The sequence below is a fragment of the Suillus bovinus genome (genome assembly GCF_016758785.1).
Source record: "Suillus bovinus strain UH-Sbo-P2 chromosome Unknown EDB93scaffold_123, whole genome shotgun sequence".
In the NCBI taxonomy this organism is placed as follows: Eukaryota; Fungi; Basidiomycota; class Agaricomycetes; order Boletales; family Suillaceae; genus Suillus; species Suillus bovinus.
This window is the reverse complement of record NW_024542179.1, coordinates 58,304-81,147: the sequence shown is the minus strand read 5'-3', so window position 1 is coordinate 81,147 and position 22,844 is coordinate 58,304. Positions and strand designations below refer to the sequence as shown.

The following is a 22,844-nucleotide window of genomic DNA, read 5'->3' as shown; positions in this document are numbered from 1 at the left end:
GCACAATGTTCCATTTGTGTATCGGCGTGGAGGTGAAACGATGGTGGCCCTCTAGAGCACTTGTCTGCAAGTCATCCAGGTCAGTACCATTTGCCTATAGTTTACTCTACGTCTCTTCATTATTTTCACAGTCATTTGTCCAGATTTGCTCGCCTATCTTGGATCTCCACAGACTCAATACCAGATGCTGTATGTAATCTTCCCATTGTTGATCCACGCTCTCTCTCTGATCCATGATACCCACAGCATCTGACCTTGCAAAATAAGCATCTCTGGAGGCAGTACTGTCAACCTCGAGTGCACTCACTTCAGAACTAGATGTATCCTACTTTACAAGTCTTTTTTAATTGTTTTTTTTTTTTTTTTTTTTTTTTTTTTTCATTTGTTTATAGCTAATAGATAACAATAGGGTTTCTATAATGCTGATGGCCTGCCCTGATTGAACAGGCTCCTGCCTATTGGTAGCATACTTATAGGTCTCCAAGCATGTTGAAATATCGGCTACTCTGGTAATTTTCATTCATTTTATCTTGATTAACTTCCTAGTGGCTGCTAGTCTCTTTCAGTTTGCTCATGACTTCCTCAAGTGTTACTTTACTAACAGTGACATTGAATATATTGAAATCTACTATGACATTGGTACTGACACCAAGCTCATCTCCTATTAGACCAAGGTGTGCCAACTCATCAAAGGTCTGAAGAATTTGTTCATCTGGAAACATGTAGTCATTGGTGTGTGTTAACTCACACTGATGAGAAATATGGAGATATTTTGACTGGATATGAAGATGATGATTTAAAGGACTATGTCAGCACTCTAGTTAATGATATAAGTTTTTTTCTTCTTTTAACATAGCCAATAGTGACTTTAGTTACAGTTCCTAAAGATTATTCTTCATTCCTAGCAGGATATTCTTGACCATGCCCAGGAAATATACCTCTGAATGCTATATTGTGGTGTCATGGTCAACAACTCTAACTTCTTTATTAGCTTGCAAGAAGCTGTTGTTTGGTAAGTTTTTTTGAGCCTTTTTTGATATGCCTTATTTAATGTTTTTTTTTAGTAGACATGTCTTGACTAGTACCATTGTATTCAATGCTCCTCATTTTCAACTGTCCTTTGCCTCTTACTTTCTCATTGCCTTCACTGAGAAGATTCTCATTAATCATTATCCAATTTGGTTAACATTTAAGGATATACTTATGCAATCCTATGATCTGGGGACACTACTCTGACATCTTTCTCCTGACCTCTGTCAAGGAGTGATACACATGTTAGTATCTTTAGGTTTGTATAGGCTCATATGAATTTTTGTCCTTGGAAAAACCACCTCCCTATCTAATACAGTGGCTGTAGATAGGCTAATTCATAGAAGTCCACCTATGTTAAGGGTAACAAGGACAAGACCTACATATTTGAGTGCAAGAATGATACCTGCAATATAAAACACCTGTTCTCTCAGCCACCAGGTTCCACCATGCTTTATTCTGGTAGGAAGCATGGTAGTACTTGGTTAGATATTCCTGTGAAGGCACAGCTGGCTTGATTTATATATATATATATTTCATTTTGTGTTCTACTTTTGCTCATGTCATTATCTTATAAAAGTTTAATTAATGATTTGTTTACTGTTGGAATTTTGGAGTGTGGTGTAGACTATATTGAATTTTTGTATATGTTGGATGTGCTGTAAACATAGATGTCACATGACTGTGTTTGTCACATAATCTAATATTGAGTTTTTCAAGCACATGCACAATAATACATTCTGCAAACCTATATTGACCTGCATTCTTGTTACTTGTCACTGCCTGATATAATGGCCAGCTGGACACTTGTTTTTAGCAATATATTAAATGAACACAAGGATTCCTTTGTGGCAGTCAAAGGAAATTCTGCCATGAGGGCTCACATTCTTGAGGCAATCAAAGATGCTATAGACAGCAGTGAAGCAGCCAAAGACTCTTGTATTATGCTTTCTGAGAGAAATCTGCAGAAGGTGAGCTTTTATAATTGTGTTCTATACTAATCTAATCAATACAGGCTATTTATGCCTATTATTTGAACTTTCTGAAAGATAATAAGGATTGCAAGGCAGAGGAAAAAATTATTGAGAGAGGAACTAAGGATAGATCTGCTTCAGATGCTGTGAGTATAGAGATGGTGAGACAGCGGGACGATGATAAGCCTGAGGATACTAGAATATACAAGACAGAATTCTTTTCTTCAGTTTTGATGTTGTTTAAAAATTATTCAAGGATGAATTTTCAGAATATGACAAGCAGCACAAAGATACCTCCAATCTAAAGTCTATGAGTTAAAGGATAAGATTGGCCCACATGTTGCACCAGGCCATGTCCCCTGAGGTAAAGAAGAAACTTAACCAAGTTGCAGAAAAATAGAACCAAGAAGGACCTCCTGCAGATATTAAGGACAGATATTTTTTCCTAACATTCTATTGGCATACATGCTACATAACTCAATAATATATCAACAAATACTATACTCATAACTAAAAAAAATGATGGAGGACTATAAGGTTGCATGTTATCATTCTTACAGCCTATAATTGGTGTAATGATGGTCCTTGCACTAAGCTCGAAACCAGCATTTTTAACACTAATGTCAAATGCTACTCATTCTGAATCATCCCCAATATGTCTGAATCATTCCTAAACATGTCTAACACATTCCTGGACATGTCTAAGCCTTTCCGCATTGGACCTCATGCACTTTAGCTTTCGACATTTGAACATCACATTGGACATCAGCTTTGCACATTGATGTAGGAAGAATATGTTTGCTGGGCTCAGCAAAAGTAGTACTACCTAAGCAACAATATTTAGGTAGATCTTTAGCACGACCTAGTCTGCTATACTTGCAGAGCAAGTATGTTCAATCCTATAGGGGTTGCTGTTTGATATTAGTTTAGATAGTTAGTTATCAATAAAAGGAAGATAATCCGAAGCTAGATACAACTTGTCTGAAGGGAATCTGTTAAGTCTAAAATTATCGGGGTCAGGTCGGGCATCAGACTATGCATCAGACAGTGAAGGAATGTGTTGGAAGTGTATCAGAATGTCAAGGAAAATGAATGTTGGATTTTTGGAGTGTTTCATAGTAAAAGAGCGGATAGATATTTTGCAATACAATAATGTACTACTAATATCCAATGACTTCCATCCTACTAAGAGGTAGTAAGGAAAAGTAAGTAAATAGTAGGAAGTCTAAGATATTATATAGCAAATATATGGAAATTCAGAGTACCATAGGTGAGAGTAGTGATATTTCAGGCCAAAAATCCTATGTAATAGAACATGTGGTACTACAGACTATGAGAAAATATGTAACAATGCTGTCTACAATGTTTAGCAAGTGAAACTGAGTAACTATGCACCTAGTAGGGATATATACGACTGGATAGGACATAGGGAGGACTTGTCTGATCAAGTCAAGTGTTAGATTGGGATTGGACATGTGTTGGACTGTTGGACTCGGATCAGGATAGTCAGAAGTGTGTCAGACAAATACTATTTGACATGAGTATCAAAAATGGCAGTTCTGAGTCCATCGTCACATCGGACATCACACTTCACATTGGTGTAACAATGGTTGCAGTGCTGGGCTTGGAATTAGCTATTTCAACATATGCATCACATACAATCCCTCAATATCTCCTGTCCTTCTGAAGGTCATACACACTCACCTGAACTGTCCACAGTCAGCTCTTTCATTCACATACTACAGTGACCCATCTCCATATTATATGAGTTGCTCAACACACATAATATCTCATATAAGATGGGCCAGCGGACTATGGGCCAATGTTATGTATATTCTCGATGTTGATGGATGGGCCAGGAGGAATATTATTTCCGATGGTGATGGGAGCAGTTTATTATATATTATATAGACAGATGGACCGAGGTAGTGAGATATTGTATACATAGGTGATCCCAGATACATATCATATAGCCAAATCCCAAAACTTGAAACCCAGTGTGCAACATGCCCATTTTCATTTACATTAAACAAATCATCGAGTACTGAGTGCTGAGGCCCAAAACCTGATGTCTGACACCAAAAGTACAAAGCCCAAAACCCAAAAACATGTATGTAACATTTTCATTTTGCACTCATTGTATAAATCATCAAGTGTCAAAAGCCGAAACTCGAAACCTGGTGTGCAACATGTTCATTTTTCATTTACATTACACAAATAACCAAGTGCCAAGTGCCAAGTGCCAAAACCCGAAGCCTGAGACCCAAAAACATGTATGCAACATGTCCATTTTTCACTCATTGCATAAAACACCAAGTATCAAATGCTGAAACCCAAAACTTGAAACCTGGTGTGCAACATACCCACTTTTCATTTACATTAAACAAATCATTGAGTGCCAAGTGCTGAGGGCTGAAACCCTAAGCCTAAAACCCGAAAACATGTATACAACATATCCATTTTTCCCTCATTGCACAAATCACTGAGTGTCAAGTACCAAAACCTGAAACTTGAGACCCAGTACACAAATCACCGAGTGCCGGGTGCCAAGGCCCAAAACCCGACATCCGAAACCTGAAGCCCGAAACCCAAAAACATGTATGCAACATTTTCATTTTTCACTCATTGCACAAATCACTGAGTGTCAAGTACCAAAACCCAAAACTCGAGACCTGGTGTGCAACATGCCCATTTTCCATTTACATTAAACAAATCATCAAGTGCCTAGTGCCAAGGCCTGAACCCTGACATCCGAAGCCCAAAAACTGAAAACATGTATACAACATACTCATTTTTCACTTATTGCGCCAGTATGTTGTATACATGTTTTCAGTTTTTGGGCTTCAGGTTTTGGGCTTCGGATGTCGGGGTTCAGGCCTTGGCACTAGGCACTTGATGATTTGTTTAATGTAAATGGAAAATGGGCATGTTGCACACCAGGTCTCGAGTTTTGGGTTTTGGTACTTGACACTCGGTGATTTGTGCAATGAGTGAAAAATGAAAATGTTGCATACATGTTTTTGGGTTTCGGGCTTCAGGTTTCGGATGTCGGGTTGTATGCAACATGTCCATTTTTCACTCATTGAACAAATCACCAAGTGTTGAGTGCTGAAACTCAAAACTCGGTGACTACAACTGGACATGAATTCTGTATTTATTTGTATGTATTATCCGTTGATGTAGGGTTCAAATAACTTGGGAATTGTATTGACTACTGAGTGTCAAGACTCAGGACTCACTAGTCAATATAGGAAAATGATAATGAAAAAATGAAAGTTATTATTATGCTTAACTTTCTTAACAAAGGTTGTAGTCTGAGTCTATGTGAGTGTATTGGTAGTCTTTTCTTGTCCATTGGTTATTTTTTGACCAAGATATAAGCTAAAGAAATCCAAGACATCAGCAATAATGAAAAATGAAAGTTGTAGTCCAAGTCTATGTGAGTGTATTGGTGGTCCTACCAAGTGTTGGTACTCAGTGTAGTGATGGTCATGGCGCTAGGCTCAGAACTGTTACAAGAACATCTAGACACTTGGGCCCCTACCATTTTTCTTCCTAATCATCCTCGTATCAGCCCTCGCGTCATACCCTTACCCCGACCTTACCATTGTCATCCTTGTCATCCTCGCATTCCCTTTTGCTCTCTACCTGTCGCTTCAGCAGAGCCAGTACATCTGGCCGGATCCTTTCGCTGACGAAACATACCCATGCTCCGTTCCACCACCTGACTGATCCTGTGGACAGTCCCCTTGCCCTTACCGTCCGGACGGTAACCTATGATATGATGCACGACGCATCCCCTTTGCCCTTTTCCCTTTCTTAATCTCTGACTCAGTGCGCAGTCGCACATGCGACTTATACTTAGATCCGCAGTTGCACGATCGTGCCCCTGCGCGTTTCACTTCTTATTCTGATCTTTGACTCACTTTCTTATCCGCACGTTCAGGATTCACCCGTGTCTCACCTCGAACGTGCCTTCCTGTTATGGTCATACCCTTTACTGATTACTTCTCTTGGTAGTATGAGTTATCACCCACTAATACGCTTCCCTTCCTCTATATAAACTCGCTACCATGTAACATATTCCCTAACTTGAATCTACTTGGTTCTTGACCTCCTACTCTCACCAGAGTGATCCTTTCTGCCTCGCCAGCAGTCTATATTCTATCTTCTTATCTGCTCTTCGCGGATAAGCCTATAGTCTCGATCTTTACTCATCAACTTCGTCGACGAGCAAAGCCCCTGTTAACTAGTCGGACTTCTGTCCTTCTAATTAACAACGATCTTATGATTAACCTTCGGGTGTCGTAAGCCTAGGCTGATATAGCTTATCGTCTCGCACCTGCTTGACATAAGCTACCCGATTTGGACATAGGCGTCAAATCTTACTTGCCGAAGCCTCGCCAAGTAAGACCCCTAACCTTGGGCTAGCCCAAGGACGTCCTCGACCATTGACGACACATGCTCTGTTTGAGCATCGCCAACAGATACCATCCAAGTCGTAACAGGAACCACTGATTTTCATACTTACATCAACATCGGAAACAAATCCGCACACATCCAGTGCACTTCACACAGGTCCAAGCCACTCCACATTGGACCTTCGGACATTGTATCAGCTGATTGCACTTTGCATGCACCCTTACTTACATATAGCTTTACATACTCAGCTCGGTAGTGCTTTGGCTCGGCTTCACTGACAGCACTTAGGCACCATACTTAAGCACTAGCCATAGATATCTTTAGCTTGGTTCCCTTTTCCCAGAGTTGCAGCAAGAATTCATTTTCTGAGCATCAGAATAGCAACTCCCAATAAGCCTACATTGTGGTAGCTATTGGCACTCTATTGCTTCACTCTACACTTATTTATATTGCCTCATATCTCTTTTATTGCTTAAACCACTGATGCATCAACCACATCGTGTGCGCTTTGCTTTCCCATGTGCGCCTCCAATGTGTTCCCATGCGCATGCATGCTTTTCTGTGCTTCACATCAGCCAACTAGTTGCACCTTCCACATGCACTTCTAGACCCTTGCTGCACTTGCTTCCCCTTTAAGATTGAATGCACTTGTCTTGCCAAGTATAGCAGACTAGGTAGTCCATGACCTACAACATTTAGATATCAGTTAGGAGCTTTGTTAGTGCCTTGCTGAGTTGTATTTCCTACAACGCAACTTTGCAGGGTGAATAGGAGTCGCAGATATGGATGCCAGGTTGCACCAGTCAGCAACAGTTTCCTCCTGTGCAGCAGATAATAATTGCTGGCTCTTGTGGGCATGCCGATGAGACTTGTGCACTCCCAAGCATCAATCACTCAGTATCTGGCATGATACCTAGACCAGTTGAGTGAATAATCACATGACAAAACACGACTCACATTCTGTTTTTTTTGCTGCAGCTGCAAGGGATTTATACAACCCATTTGCAATTCCCTGAATTGCAGCCTGAATACATGACTCATACGTCGGGTCTGATGAAGCTCTCAGTTTTCCTCATCTACCACTGCTAGATTTGCGAATGTGGACCAGCCCCATGGTGCTGCATTGCACCAGTCGGTACTTCCAAAGTGAGTGTGTGCAATTTGAAACTCCATCACAGCATGTATTGGCAGGTGACATTTCTGCATGACTTCAGTACTTTCAACTATCTCACTCTGCTTTAATCATGGTCATTCAACCTCATAATGAGTTGTATTAGAGAGAGAATGATACCTATGTTGAGAATTTTGTATTTAAGTAGTTATAAATACAAATTTTGTGAAAGTGCCGACTTCTGTGGGGTGCCAATTGCAGTGGGCTTACTATGTGCTACTTTGCTGAAGACGGTTGTCTGAGTTTGAGACAATTTGTTCCTCTGAACTCAGTTTTAACGATATCATTTTTGGGGTGGGGTTTTTGGTCTGGACTTTTTCTATCACATGTAGCAGTGAATTTTGAGAGCTAGAGTATGTGAAGGAGATTGGGAATTACAAGTTTGAGAGCTAAGTACAGAAGCAAAGGAGAAGTCACATGACTACTAACATTGCAGATGATGTCTCAAGACTTGTGTTGATTGAGAGTGAAATAGAGATCAAAAGTCAGTGACAATGTGAAGAAGAAAGGACCGAGAACCTCAAGTGTGAGGTAGTTGAGGCAAGAAGGCAAAAGTATAGCACAAATCATAAACAGCGAAGAAACTACTGCGGTGCTTGTGCAAAGTGCTTACACTCAGTTGTGCAAGGGCGCAACTCCCCAGGTAAGAGACTTGCAACAGTAAATTTGAGTGATTCTACTCATGACTGAACAATTCTACTTGTAACTATGGTAAAAAGAGTCCATGGATGACTGGATCATGGCTACATGAACATCTGAGAATGATGGTATGACAAAAAGAGAAAGAATGGAGTCTATTTTATGCCAATATTCTAAAAATGCCCGGTACTTCCAATGTCCTTGCACTATCATGACATCTGGTGGGACTCCTCTGAGGAGGAGTTCTGTCACCCCTCCAATTCTAAAACAGTGACCTATGAGTTCTAATAGACCAGATCCTTTCCAGACTTGGCTACATCATGCGAGGAACCATGGTCGAGTCATAGGTGCCCATCCTCCACTGGCTGTCTCAAAAGCAAATAAAGGTGCATGGGGGGAATGGTAGTGTTGGCTGATATATGGTGGTTAAGGGCTGTAACAGGGTTTGTGAAGTCGTCAGTGCAAGACAAGATGATTTTGGTGCCTGCACCAGGTGTTGTTGACCAAGGAATGGAGAAAGACAACTAAGATACACTGTTGGCAGGGGATCTGTGGGTTATCTGAACAGAATGTGCGACATGATGAGCAGGGTTGAAGGAATTTTTAGAGTTGATGATGAGCTCACCAAGTTTGAAATGAAATTAAAATGTGAAGTGACTAAATAATTCTGGCTAACCTGTAGCACAACCAGAAGGCAATGGCAGCAACTGCAAAGACTGAAGTGTCCAAAGTGTTTGAAAGATCAAGATGTTGATATAGCGTGTGCATGTGCTCAAGGGTTACCAGCGGTCTACAAGGATGTTTCGACAACTCTGGAACCAACTTATTGACTCCAGCTGTAGACATACATAGAAGAGCTTGCCTGTACCAAGGTGCACCATGTATGTTGTGCCAAAAATGTAAACTGGAGAGCCAATTCTCTATCATGGTTGCAGCTATTTTACCAGCCCAAGATACGACAAAAAGAGCAAGAAGTTTACCACACGCTGGCATATGGTGTAATTCTGGGATATTTTGGGAGTTGCAAAACTGATGGAATTCGAGTAAACCTGCTCCGTAATTTTCTCATGTTTTTAGTTTGATGGAAGTCAGCAATACATTGAAAAGTTGGACTATATCATTGAGAGCAAAGTCTCTAACAAGCTCTAAGTGGAAGGATTGTGATATGGGCACCGTCCTATGGCACAAACGGTCTCGTACAAGAACATGTGGTCTGAAAAAGGATGGTGTAATTTTGCATTCTTTCTTTGGTTTTCTGGGTTTTGGAGGTTTGCAAATTAAGCAAGATGGGATGGGCCACACCCCAATGCATGAGGGCTTTGTGAGCTCTTCACATAGATGGGTCAAAGCACCTGCATTGTTGGGAAAAGCCGACATTATGGGTCGGGTTGAACTAGACACAAGGCATGATAAAAGGTCATAGCTCTTCAGGGAGCACAATTGGGGTAGGCATGAAGAAAGTGATCTGACCTCGCCATGTGAGATCGCATCAGCCTTATTCCGAGCTGATTCAACATAAGTAAAAACATGAGATATGTTTGAGCACATCAAAATGGCTTTGGAACATTGTATACAGAGGTTGACCTAAAAATTGTGGCTGCAACTACATTGGAATGCTCCAATAGCTCCTTAGTTGTCAGAGTGGGTCAGTACACAGGCATCCTTCCATCCTTGATCAAAGAGAGTTAAGACAGCAAACTCTACTGTGACTGCTTCCAGCCAACCAATGTTTCGACCTTGTCCCTTCCAATTGCTATGGAGGGTCCAAGTGTTCCACATCCCTCCAAGTATCATACCAATACCCCAATTGGTCAATTTGTGAACCCAAAGGTCAGGGTCTTGTGGAGCACCTTTTGAAACCAAATTGTGGGGTACTGGTGCTGATGAGAGAACATTAAACCACCACTTCAGGTTTGAGATGACTGAAGGTGGTGGGTAACAAGAGCTGAAGCAAGTTGGGAAGAATGATATGAATGCACTAAGATTGCATAAGTAAGAACAACCTCTTGGTATAACAAATGTTACATGGGACAAGGTTACATTTATACTCGTGGTTTCTCTCGATGAAATGCATCCCCCAGAAGTGAGATGTGACAAAATGTCTGCAAGCTTGCACAAATACTTTTCATCCAGCTGTGAAAAGACCAAAAGGAAATACATGATCAATGAAAAAATTGCCCTCTACTTTGACAATGAGGAAGCACTTGTGCTTGGGCCAGACAGGAACTGTGCGATATGCTGCCTCAATATCTAGGGTAGCTGCCTGGATACCAGGAGGTGCATTAGCAACCTGTGAAGCTATAATTAGCTAGTGTGAAGGTATAAGGATAAAGCTCGCTGAAGCAGTAAAGCCTTAGGTAAGGCAAATGAAAGAACTGCTGAGACAGTGACACCGAGGTGGTAAATAGAATAAGGTAGAAGGACCTTGTTGAGGTATGCTGAAGCAACAATGCCTAAGTGTATATGAAAGTATGAATGAAGCATCAAAACACACATGCCGAGGCAGCAGGAGTGATAAATACTTACAATGTCTGCTACTTGAGATGCTGTACCCCATTCTGTGAAAAAATTGTCTGAGTCCAAGTGACTGTTGACCAAAAGCCTGTCTTCATTCTTGAAGGAAAGATCCTGTACTACATAGAACTTTCCTAATTCACCTTCTTTTTTTATGATGCCAAGAAAAGAGGACACAAAGTGCCCACCAAGAATGTTGTGAACTTGTGCTTTGATAAAGGGTCCTGACATACGACCAAGTTTAATTTTGTCATTACAATATATGTGGATAACATCAAGATGATCAAGTGCTAATTTATGGTTCTTGGGAGTGTAAGATCTAGTCAGGGACGCAATATCGCCGATTGGGAAACTGTGCTGTAAGTTATAGATGAGGGAAGGATATTTTTCAGTCAGGTTAAACTCTCAAAGGTTGTGCTTGAAGGCCAAGGCAATGTACAGAGTTATGATGTGATGTAGGATCTCAGAAGCATGTCTTTGAGGCGGCTCCATGAGAGGAGTCTCCACACACAGACTGAGCACACATGGACAACATTGCTTGCATGTTTAGTGGCTTGGCAGCATCAATGTTGAAAGAGATGCATATGACCGCTGAACTCGATTTAAGTATGAGTTTGCCTTGCCAGGCACTGATAACAGCATTGTTTTTTGAGGTATGAGCATATGTGCAACTGCTTGCCCTATGGCTGAACCAACCACATATGATGCAAAGGAGCTAGTTGGTGGATACTCTTTTGCCCTTGTGAAAGGGCTTGTTATTACTATCATTCATAGACGAACTTCCTCCTGATGGCATGTACTCAGGCTTCTTGGGGAGGTAAGGTTGAAAATGAGATCCGCTAGAAGACAACAAATGAGTTTTGAGTTTAGTGTTGATCTTGATTTCCTTCCAGTGGTCAAGATAAGCAGGTTTGTCCAGAAAGGTGAGAGTGTTGAAAAACTTTCTTTGTGTCTCAATATCAAATGCGAGAATGGCACAGTAGTTTTCACTAAAGTTGTCCCTTTCTGTGCAAAAGGCACAGTGGTCAATGAATTGTTGCACTAATGGTTGGGTCTGCTACTTGATGCATCAACTTTATGAAATTCCTGAAGGCTTCGCTGAATTGATCTACCAGAAGATTGGTTTCTGGCAGAAATCCAGATGACAAGGTGTCCATGATGCTTAATTTAGGATGGTCAAGGACTAGGCCTTTGGTCATTTTAATGCAGGACAGATCTTGATGAATCTTGTGAAGTGCCAAAAGGGTGAGAACTGTCAAAGGTACATGAATTTTAGCCTTGGTAAGATTGAGAGTGAACTGATGTAACCATAAGCTTTAGCAAGTCTTTTAGCAAGAGAAGATGTAGAGACAGGTGTAACAGGTGGTGTAATGGGTTCTTCTAAGTAGGATTCATCATTGTCAGGAACTTCGACAAAGTCTGGATCAGCCCTTTGTTGGGCCCTGAGAAGGTTACACTCAGAACACCGAAGGTTCTCAGCTGTAATAGCTTCCCAGCCATTGAAGTCAATAACCTTCTGTATTTGACCCAGAGTGTTAGCTAGGTCATCAACCTCATCGTCTATCATATCCCTATCATTGTCAGAGTTCAGGTGGCTCATATCTTTACCTCCTGCTCCTTGAGGGGCAGCAGAATGTGTAGCCCCAGACATATCATTAATGAAGCTATAAAAATAAAGACAGGAGGGTTTGATGCACCTGAATTCTCACTTGAAAAAAAACCTTAACTTGAAGCAAGCAGGAAAGATGAAAGAAAAAGACAAGATGTGTGTACTGTCACATGTTACATCTTATATTGCAGGCTCGCTTAATAAGCACTTGTTTGAGCTTACTTGCTGTTACGGACTTGGATAGTATCTGTTGGCAACACTCAAACAGAGCATATGTCGTCAACAGTCGAGGATGTCCTTGGGCTGGCCCAAGGTTAGGGGTCTTACTTGGTGAAGCTTCGGCAAGTAAGATTTAACGCCTATGTCCAAATTGGGTAGCTTATGTCAAGCGGGACTTGATGATAAGCGTATCTGCCAAGGCTTACGACACCCAAAGGTTAATCATAAGATCTGCGTTAATAGAAGGACAGAAGTCTGACTAATAACAGGGGCTTTGCTCAACAACGAAGTCAATGAGTAAAGATCAAGACTAGAGACTTATCCGCGATGAGCAGATAAGAAAGTAGAATATAGACAGCTGGCTAGGCTGAAGGAATCACTCTTGTTAGGAGTAGGAAGTCAAGAACCAAGTAGATTCAAGTTAAGGAACTAGATACATGGTAGCGAGTTTATATAGAGGAGAGGACGCTGTAGAAAGTGGATTTCTGCTGGGCTCAGCAGAAATCGTACTACCTAGACAACAAATATTTAGGTAGATCTTAGCACGACCTATGTTGCTATACTTGCAGAGCAAGTGCGTTCGATCCTAAAGGGATTGCTAATTGGTATTAGTAGTAAAAATGTGTCAGTAATGCAAATAACAAAATGTCTGATGGTGCGAAACAATGTCCGAAGGTAATCCGATGATGTCTGAAGGTACTTATCCAATGTCCGAAGCCAAAGTGCGATGTCCAAGATTTCGGACTTTCGGACTTCACGATAATAGGTCAGAAACTTTATAACGAGTGTTGGATTGCGAGCAGTATGCGCGAGTATAACAAGTGATGGAGTATGACAGTGAACGAATGGTAATATTTCGCAATGCAACTAAGAACTACGAGAATATTCTGGGTGATCCGCAGAGTCGGGAAATGGCTCCTAACTACTGGATGATGATTGCTATGGGTCACTACAGAGTATTTAAGTAAGTACGTAGAAATTCGGAAAACTACAGGCGAAGATAGTAGCAATATATTTCGGGTCTGATGTCCTATGTAATAAGACACGAGGTGCTGCGGACATGTAATAACGCGGTCTGAATGTCAGAAAACATACACGGGAATGACTACGCACCTAGTGAGGCTAGTTCGGATGGACAGGACACGGGATGGACAAGTGCGCGCGAAGTGCGATCGGCCGATGCGATGTCCAAAGGTCCGATGCGCCGGATCCGATGTGGAGTGGCTCGGACATGTGCGAAAGTGCGTCGGACATGTGTGCATATGTTTCGGGTGTTGACGTGAGTATGGAAATACGTGGTTTTGAGCCCAATGCCGCAACCATCGCTACAACGTGTATTAGTGGATGATAACTTGTACTACCAGAAAGGGAACTGGTCAAAGGGTGATACTAGAAAGGGAAGGCACGTTCGAGGTGAGTCATAGGTGGACCAGAATGTGCAGATAGGAAATGAGTCAAAGAACAGAAACAGGAAGTGAAACAAGCAGGGGCATGATCGTGCAACTGCGAAGCTAAATATAAGTACAATGTGTGACTGTGCACCGAGTCATAGATCAAGAAAGGAAATGGGGCAAAAGGGGATGCGGTCGTGCATCATGTCATAGGTTACCGTCCAGACGGTAAGGGTAAAGGGGACTGTCCCCAGGATCAGTCAACAGGTGGAACGGAGCATGGGTATGCTTTGTCAGAGAAAGGGTCCGGCCAAATGTACTGGCTCTGCTGGAGCGACAGGTAGAGAGCAAAAGGGAAGGCAAGGATGATGAGGATAACAAGAGCAAGGTCGGGGTAAGGGTGTGATGCAAGGGCAGAGATGAGGAGGATAAGGAGAAAAATAGTAGGGGCCCAAGCGTCTAGATGTTCTTGTAACACTTGCTCACAAGGTCACCAGTTGGCTCAAACAGATAGTACTGTGTGACAAGATGTACACTGGTAGATGTTGGTGCAAAGCATATGATATGTGATGCGACACCAGCGTGCACAGTGGAGTTCAACAGAAGGAATCCAAATGAAGTATATAGTCATTGTCCTGCCCTTACTCATCCCTCAGTTTGTTCCACTACAACTGAGGGTGAGTCCCGTTCTTACCATTGTTTCGCCTAGACACTTACCATTATATTTAGTCTAACAGTGTCTAGATTCAATAGGTTATGAGCCCCGTGCTCTTGTAAAACGAGAACATGGAAACCTCTAGATGTGAACAGGCCCGCAGACATTAAACTAAAATTAACCAGCAGAAACTATCACTCCTGGCGTGCGACGAACTAATGTTGAATGAGTGACGACCTTGAAAGGCATCTGCTTATCCTTATTCAGAAAAGAACCCTCTACGGTGCAAACGTTGTTGACTCATATATATATCTCGAGGACGTGATGAACATATTTCCCCATTTTCTTTCTTCTCTTCCACCACGATGGCACCTCCTACCACTTCAAAACCTACTCCTCATACCTGCTCTCACAGCTCTGGCACCAAGACTGCTAAGACTACCGCTGCCATACCAATGCAGGCCTCCATCACTGCAGTTACTCTAAGCCAGACTGATCTCGAAAAGATCGAGATCTTGGACCGGAGCAAGAACAACTGGGGAATATGGTCTGACAAAATGCAGAACTACCTGTTATTGAAGCATGGTGGTGCATATATTCTGGGGCTCATTACACACCCCAACCCCCTTCTTGACCCCACTCGGGTCTCTTTGACCTTAACAATCTTTGTATTATCGCTGCACTTAGGACTCGCTCCACCACTGAGGAACAGGAATTATTGCACAAACATACCGAATGCTCACACCGCATGGGAAGATCTCAAAACTCGTCATGAGCAAGTTGGTCCTATTGCCCAAATCCTACTTATCCAACAAGCTCTGTCCCTTCGCTATTGTTGTCGTGAACACCTTGCCTCTGTTAGTACCCAACTTAGTGACCTAGTCCGTCGGATCTATGCAGTGGGTCTACCTTCTGAGGAGGACTTCCTCGTTATCATGATGCTCAATACCATGTCCAAGGATCTCCCACATGTCCGCAACCATGTTGCGGATACACTCGCCATCAGCTCATCTACTACTGCATACGGCCCATCTCACATCCACTCTCGCCTCAATGTCGAACAGCAGCTCATCGACACTGAGACAGCCAAAGGCTCACCTGACGTGGCTCTTGCAGCAACTAAAGTTGGTTCCTCCACCCAACCTTCATGCGGCAACTGTGGCAGGACTGGCCACGTTATCAAGGATTGTTTTGGCAAGGGTGGTGCCATGGAAGGTAAATGTGACCAGGTACTTGAGCGCAAGCGTGCCGCACATGAGGCCAATTGAGGCACATCAACGCAAGATGCTGGCAGAAGCACCTCAAAGCCTGCTGCCACAGGAAAGCCTGGAGGTCTACACTATGATACCGGGGGGAGAGCTTATCTCCTTGACAGCGAGACGCATGAAGCAATTTACGTAGCGAGTGCCCAGAAGCCCCCAACTGAGACAAACATGGCGACCCAAGAATTTGCAGGGCTGGCTAGTGACACCCTCACACCAGCATTCATCCGTGAGATCTCTGCATCAGATGAGGATAAGTATACTACCCTCCTGGCTGCTGTAGACCCTCTGCAAACTAGTCTTGACTGGTGCCACTGCTCACGCTCCGTTGATTTTGCCGGCATCACTTACAAACCCCCAAACCAACATACCCGCACTATAGTCGACCCCTCCATCATACCATTCTTCCTCAATAGTGGCGCCTCTGTTCATATTAGTAACTCCAAGGCAGACTTCTACAGCCTGCGCCCTGTCCCACCTCGCACTGTCAATGGCGTGGGAGGATCATCCATCCAGGCTGTGGGTGTTGGTACCATACACCTCATCATCGCTAAGGGAATCCATATCACACTGGACCATGTCCTGTTCATCCCTGAGGCTACAGTTTGTCTTATATCTGTATCCTCGCTCTGTGCTGCCCACCATTGTGTTGCAAGTTTTGATGCCACCAACTGTTGGATCCAAGCGCGTAGTGGGACACGCATGCTCTCTGGCACCTTAACATCTCGTCGTCTCTATGCTTTATCTGGCGGCCAATTGTCTGCGGAACATGCATATCTATCTCACCAGCTCCCCACCCTCCAGACCTGGCATTGCCGTCTCGGACACGCGAACTATTGCACTGTTTATGACCTGGCACATTCCAATAACGCCTCTGGTATGCCCATCACCCTTTCTATCGAGCCACCTAAGTGTGATGACTGTATCCTTGGTAAACAGACCAGGACTAGCGTCCCGAAGATTCGTGTGGGAAGTAAGGCTACTAGGAAACTGGGGATTGTACATGTAGACTTGATGGAGCACCCCGAGACTGTATCAGTGTCTGGTAACAAATACATCATGGATATCATTAATGACTTCTCATCTTTTGCCTGGTCCATTCCCCTCACTGCAAAGTCTGATGCCTTCCCTGCCCTTCAGGCTTGGGAACATGCTTGGGAAGTCGAAAACTGGCCTCAAGGTCGGAGTCTATCGTTCTGACAATGGTGAGCTCAAGACTGTGTCCATGTGAGAGTGGCTCCTCTCGTGTGGAACGCAGCACCAGTTCACTGCTCCTTACACTTCAGCCCAAAATGGTTGTGTTGAACGCCTTCACCACACACTGATGGGGAAAGCCCAATCTATGCGCTCATCATGCAGTGTCCCGGTTAACTGCTGGGATGAATTCGTCCTTACAGCATGTTATTTGTCTAATCGTACTCCTGTATCGTCTCAAGCCAGTCATACCCCTTTTGAATGTTGGACTGGAGTGAAACCTGACCTTTTGCATCTCCGAGAAATCAGTTGTTGGGCTTTTGTACAAGTACAAAACCGTCACAACCCTAAAGTATATGATTGATCCGTGGAGTGTGTACTCATCAGCTACTCCCTTGATTTGCAAGCATACAGATGCTATCATTGTGCTACTCACAAAGTTTTTATATCTTATCATGTTTCTTTCATAGAATCACACCAAGCTGGCTCACCTCCTCCACCCCTTCCTGGTGTCAATGCACCACTAGCACATCCCATACCTCCTTGCAGTCTGTGTCTCTTGAAGAGGTGCCCAATGTCGATGCACCATGCCTATCACAGTTAGAACAACCACATCGCTCTTCACGTCTGTCTGTCCCATCCGAATGATGTTGTGCTATGGATGGTAAGCCTTATGTCTCGGCCACCCAATGCGCCATGTTGGATTCCCTCGCTGCTGTGGACCGCCTCAAAATGCTACCACCACACACTTTACTTGATGATGACCTGTTGGCGGCACTCATGTCTGAGGAGGAGCTCTCACACCTCACTGATCTGTTTGCTGCCATGCCTGATGTCACGAGTACCTTTAACAAACCACTATTCTTTCTTAAATCTTCCTAAGCGTCAATACACAGCGTCTAAGACAAACCCTAACCCTACCCCGAAAGCGTCTACCAGTTCAGAAATTCCATTAGCGCCCACGACACGTGTCTTCGATGTGACTGATGAAGAAGACGAGTTCTTTGATTGTGATTAGATAAGATAAGATACGATAAGATAAGATATGGTCACGTGATACTTCTTTAATATTCTACAATGTTCTATGGTACGATTCTCCTTCCTATTTTATGATTGGCTAGTAGTTGTAACTCAGCTTCAATCTCCGTTTCAATAGTTGTATATAGTTAGCATGTCTTGGTCAATAGTTCTCTAGTTCAAACCTCTTGTATCTACAACTGTAGCAATCCAAGACGTACTTGCTCATCGTTCTCTCTGTCCGATAACCTTTGTTTGAGTCCTAGTCTCTGCCCAGCGTTAATTCGTTATTGGGTTGTGACACCTGACCACCTTGAACACGAATTCCCTGATGACCCTTCAACCTATGCAGATGCTATGGCCTCCAGCAATGCTGCTGATTGGACTCGAGCCTTGAAGGACAAATTTGATTTGCTACGTGACTTAGGAGTATACAAGCTGGTTCCCCGGTCATCCATCCCTCACGGGCACAAAATCATGTGTGGTCGCCCGATCTTCAAACTCAAACAAGACCAAAATGGTCATCCTGTCCATTTTAAGGCCTGTTATGTGTGCTGTGGCTATTTGGCTGTCTGGGGCCAAGACTACACTAAAACATCTGCCCCTACAGCACAACTAGAGTCTTTTTGAATCCTCACCCACCTTGGTGCCGCTCTTGATTGGGAAATCGACCAACTCGACATCAAAACAGCATTCCTACATGGCTTGCTCGAATCTGATGAGTTATGTTACATGGAACAGCCAGAAGGTTTTGTCGAAGCGGGAAAGGAAGACTGGGTCTGGGAACTTCAGAACGGTCTCTACAGTATGAAACAAGGTGGACTTGTCTGGAACCGGACGGTGAATGAGGCCATGCTCTCATGGGGTTTTCACCGCCTCAAGTGTGAACATTGCATATACTTTTGTTGGTCCGAAGCAGGCATCCTCCTCGTCACTGTTCATGTAGACAATTTTCTCACTGTTGGCAGCACTAAAGCGGTCATCTCAATGTTCAAAGACCAACTACACACTAAGTGGACTGTTTCTGATCTCGGTGAGGCACATTTCTGCCTGGGCATCGCACTTGAATGTGATTGTGCTAATCGAACGATTGCTCTCTCCCAAACTGCCTTAATTGATTGTATCATCACACAATTTGGTCTCAAGGCCGCTGTTCCCGTATCAACTCCGATGGACCCAGGGCTTCATCTCTCTTGGCGTACTCATGCACCATCAACTGACGCTGAATGAGACTTGATGTCATGCATGCCCTATTGTTCCCTTGTTGGCTCCCTCATGTACCTGGCCATCGGTTCACGACCAGATATTGCTCATGCCATTCAACAACTATGCAGACACCTTGACTGCTATGGCCCTGTCCAGTGGGAAGCGGCGAAACGAGTGGTATGTTATCTGAAATGTACACATGAAGTAAAGCTTGTCCTGGGAGGCAACCATCATGCTCACCTTCTTGGTTTCATAGACAGTGATCTCGCCAACTGCCCTGACACATGGCACTCTGTTAGTGGCTATTGCTTCTCGCTCAGTAGTGGTGTCGTCACATGGAGTGCTCATCAGCAGAAGACTGTGTCACTTTCAACTTGCGAGGCCGAATATGTTGCGGCTTCAGAGGCATCCCAAGAGATTGTGTGGTTGTGAACCCTCCTTCACGAACTGGGATTCACACAACCTTCCGCAACTCCACTTCTCTGTGACAACACCAGCGGAATTGTCTTATCTGAAGACACCTCGTATCACTCAAAAGTCAAACATATTGATATTAAACTTCATTCTATTCGCGAATGTGTTGCACATGGTCAGCTGAAACTCCACTATGTTCGATCCAAAGACAATGTCGCCGATATCTTCACCAAAGCCCTTCCCCATAAAGATTTTGAATGACTCCATGCATGCCTAGGCCTACAGTGATCAAATCGAAGAGGAGTTGTGTCGCGTCGAGGAGTGTTGGTGCAAAGCATATGATATGTGATGCGAAACCAGCGTGCACAGCGGAGTTCAACAGAAGGAATCCAAACGAAGTATATAGTCATTGTCCTGCCCTTACTCATCCCTCAGTTTGTTCCACTACAACTGAGGGTGAGTCCCGTTCTTACCATTGTTTCGCCTAGACACTTACCATTATATTTAGTCTAACAGTGTCTAGGTACTATAATAGTTCGTTCCACTATGACTGAGGTCTAACAGTGTCTAGATTCAATAGTAGATGCAAGGTTTGACAGCTAAATCAGGAAAGGTTCAGGTCCACATAAGTAATTTACAAGAGGACAGCTGTAAGGTCAAGTCAGCATTGACAATGATACTATCCCTTACGGTCATTTTGTGACAGTCCACTATTTCATAAGTCACACTCATGTCACTAATAGTAATGAATAGTCACTGGCCAAATTTACACTCCATTCAGCAGACTTGACTCATGAATTTCGGACAGCTGATTAGGATGCTATATGACCTAGCAATAAACCTGCAAGCTATAGTATGTATGAAAAACATAGAGCTAAGTGTGAATCATTACTGCTGTGTAAAATAATGCTGTTGGAATGTATGTGGATGAGCTGGTAGATATTGATACATCAAAGGATTATGAAGTCCATGACTTGCCAGATGTGTGTGTTGACTGAAAAAATATGGTAGATGTGGTGCAGGAATGCTGAAGCCAGTGTGAGATGGCGGATGTGTGAAATGTGGTTGTAGTGCTTGGGAGGAACACCCAGTGCTCACCTGTTCAGGGATTGCAGCTATGCCTACAATGAAACACGCTGTCAAATTTAATGTCCAACATCGGCAGCCATGGCAGGTGACACTGAATCGTGATTTTTGCAGGTGTCACGCTGAAAACACTATCCCCACCATTTCTCAATCGTTTCGTTTCGTTTCACTTGGAAAATGCTAGTATAATATGTAGAACATACCTAAGCAATTACTTTAAAATTGAGTGCTGTAGATAAAAATCACGAAATAGTGGACCGTCACGAAATGACCGTAAGGGATAGTATTTTAGAATTGAGCAGCACTTTGTTCATTTTATTTCAGAAGCTTTTGCACAAACTGTCACAAAATAAAATGGCCAAATAAAATTGTTATTGAATACTTAGGGCATGAGACGATGCACAACATTCAGTTTATGTATCATCATGATCCACTTTCACACGAGTCAAATTGATTATGATCATGATGCTGCTCCACCACTACATGAGTCATGACCCTGAGCGCCCGTACTTCTGATGTCTCGTTTCAGATTAAAATCCGCAGCCCATTCTTATAACTTGTCTTCATACCACCATGAACGAGAGCCTTGTCTCCAAGTACAAAGACATCATCACCTCCAGAGGATTGACTTACCACTATCTGTCCGTGCCAGCTGTGGATGACAAACCCACTCTATTCTTCGTCCATGGCTTTCCCTCCATTTCATATGATTGGTATCATCAGATCAACTACTTCTCCGAGAAGGGATTTGGTGTGGTAGCGCCCGACATGCTCGGATACGGCGGCACGTCCAAACCCACCGATATATCCTTGTTTCTGCACACCGCAATCGCGCAAGACTTGCTCGACATTCTTGATGCCGAGAAAGTCCAAAAAGCCATAGCCGTTGGGCATGACTGGTAAGATATAACTGAACGTGCACCGGCTAAATTCAGAACCGTCATCAGGGGCACCCGCATAGTCTCCGTCCTGTCAATGAAACACTCTGACCGATTCTTGGGTTTCGCATGGGTTGTGGTCGCATACCAAATATACACTCCCTTACCTCCCATCGATGTTATTTTAGAGATGAATATCAAGACATTCGGCCGGCCACTACTGGGGTACTGGAAGTTTTTCGAACAAGAAAGCGCTGCTCAAATCATCGAGAAGAATGTGAGTGTTTGGCCAACGTCCTGATCTCTTGTTATTAATGAAACGTAAAGCTAGAATCGTTGATTTCCGTGCTTTATCCAGACGACCCAGATAGTTGGCTGACTCTGATGAATCAACCCGGGGAGATACAAGCCTTCATCGCAAGTGGAAAGACAACAAAGAGAGCCGGTTATCTCACAGACGAGGTGATTCTTATTCTTGTCAGGCTTGTCAGAATTGACTGTGTCCGTGAAATATAGCACCACTCACGCTTGTTGGAGTCACTTAGGAAAGGTGGGTTAGCGAGCCCCCTGAACTGGTACAAGTCTACGATCGGTAGCGTCAATTCCCGCATTATGGAAGGTGCGACACAATGTCCATCTCATTGCTCGACATTGCATTATCTGATTTTATTTGGCTGCTTTGACAGACATACCAGAAGAAAATCAGTTTATCAAGAAACCCGCGTTCTTTGCAGTCGCAAGGAAAGACCACGTATGTGTGTATGATTACGCCGTGCCCCAAATGAAGCAATATGCGACGGGAGGTCTCCACCTGGTAGAGTTCCAAGGAGGACACTGGGTTCAGTTGGAGGAACCGGAAACGTTCAACAGAGAGCTTCATTGTTGGATTCGCGATACGTTGCAACAAAATTGTTGAAGAGCACAAGCGGACTAGTCACGAAAACTCATGAGCATCAGCTGTATTATGTATATCACCAACTTGACATCACAATCTACCTGAGCCCAACTCTCTCACGCAAGACGTTGTGAACTAGTTGAATATGATCTCTGGTTTACGCATGAGGGCGGGGGCAATATGGACAAGGACAATGCCACCGGAACTGAACTAGCCGCACATTCGAGTTCGACATTAACATGCGCATGTTTGTTGAGTAACGAATTGAT

At 43.4% G+C, this 22,844-nt stretch overlaps 4 protein-coding genes across 4 annotated transcripts; 3 read left to right on the top strand and 1 right to left on the bottom strand.

Moving 5' to 3' along the window:
• Positions 1-1,820: 1,820 nt before the first annotated feature.
• EDB93DRAFT_1108848 (uncharacterized protein) lies at positions 1,821-2,322 on the top strand (the record flags this gene model as incomplete). The annotated part of the gene is made up of 3 exons (XM_041447883.1): positions 1,821-2,000; positions 2,045-2,149; positions 2,260-2,322. 3 exons carry the CDS (start codon positions 1,821-1,823, stop codon positions 2,320-2,322), a joined length of 348 nt encoding a protein of 115 aa, XP_041301549.1.
• Positions 2,323-11,464: 9,142 nt separating this feature from the next.
• On the bottom strand, positions 11,465-12,400 carry EDB93DRAFT_1256467 (uncharacterized protein; the record flags this gene model as incomplete). The annotated part of the gene is made up of 3 exons (XM_041453948.1): positions 11,465-11,806; positions 11,862-12,001; positions 12,058-12,400. 3 exons carry the CDS (start codon positions 12,398-12,400, stop codon positions 11,465-11,467), a joined length of 825 nt encoding a protein of 274 aa, XP_041301548.1.
• Positions 12,401-15,573: 3,173 nt separating this feature from the next.
• On the top strand, positions 15,574-16,434 carry EDB93DRAFT_1095732 (uncharacterized protein; the record flags this gene model as incomplete). Its single annotated transcript, XM_041446717.1, has 2 exons — positions 15,574-15,868; positions 15,908-16,434. Coding segments are annotated over 2 exons (822 nt in total), but the record flags the coding sequence as incomplete, so codon positions are not given.
• Positions 16,435-21,375: 4,941 nt separating this feature from the next.
• On the top strand, positions 21,376-22,596 carry EDB93DRAFT_1095754 (Alpha/Beta hydrolase protein; the record flags this gene model as incomplete). The annotated part of the gene is made up of 5 exons (XM_041446719.1): positions 21,376-21,701; positions 21,750-21,957; positions 22,008-22,142; positions 22,197-22,299; positions 22,367-22,596. 5 exons carry the CDS (start codon positions 21,376-21,378, stop codon positions 22,594-22,596), a joined length of 1,002 nt encoding a protein of 333 aa, XP_041301546.1.
• Between the last annotated feature and the right edge of the window lie 248 nt (positions 22,597-22,844).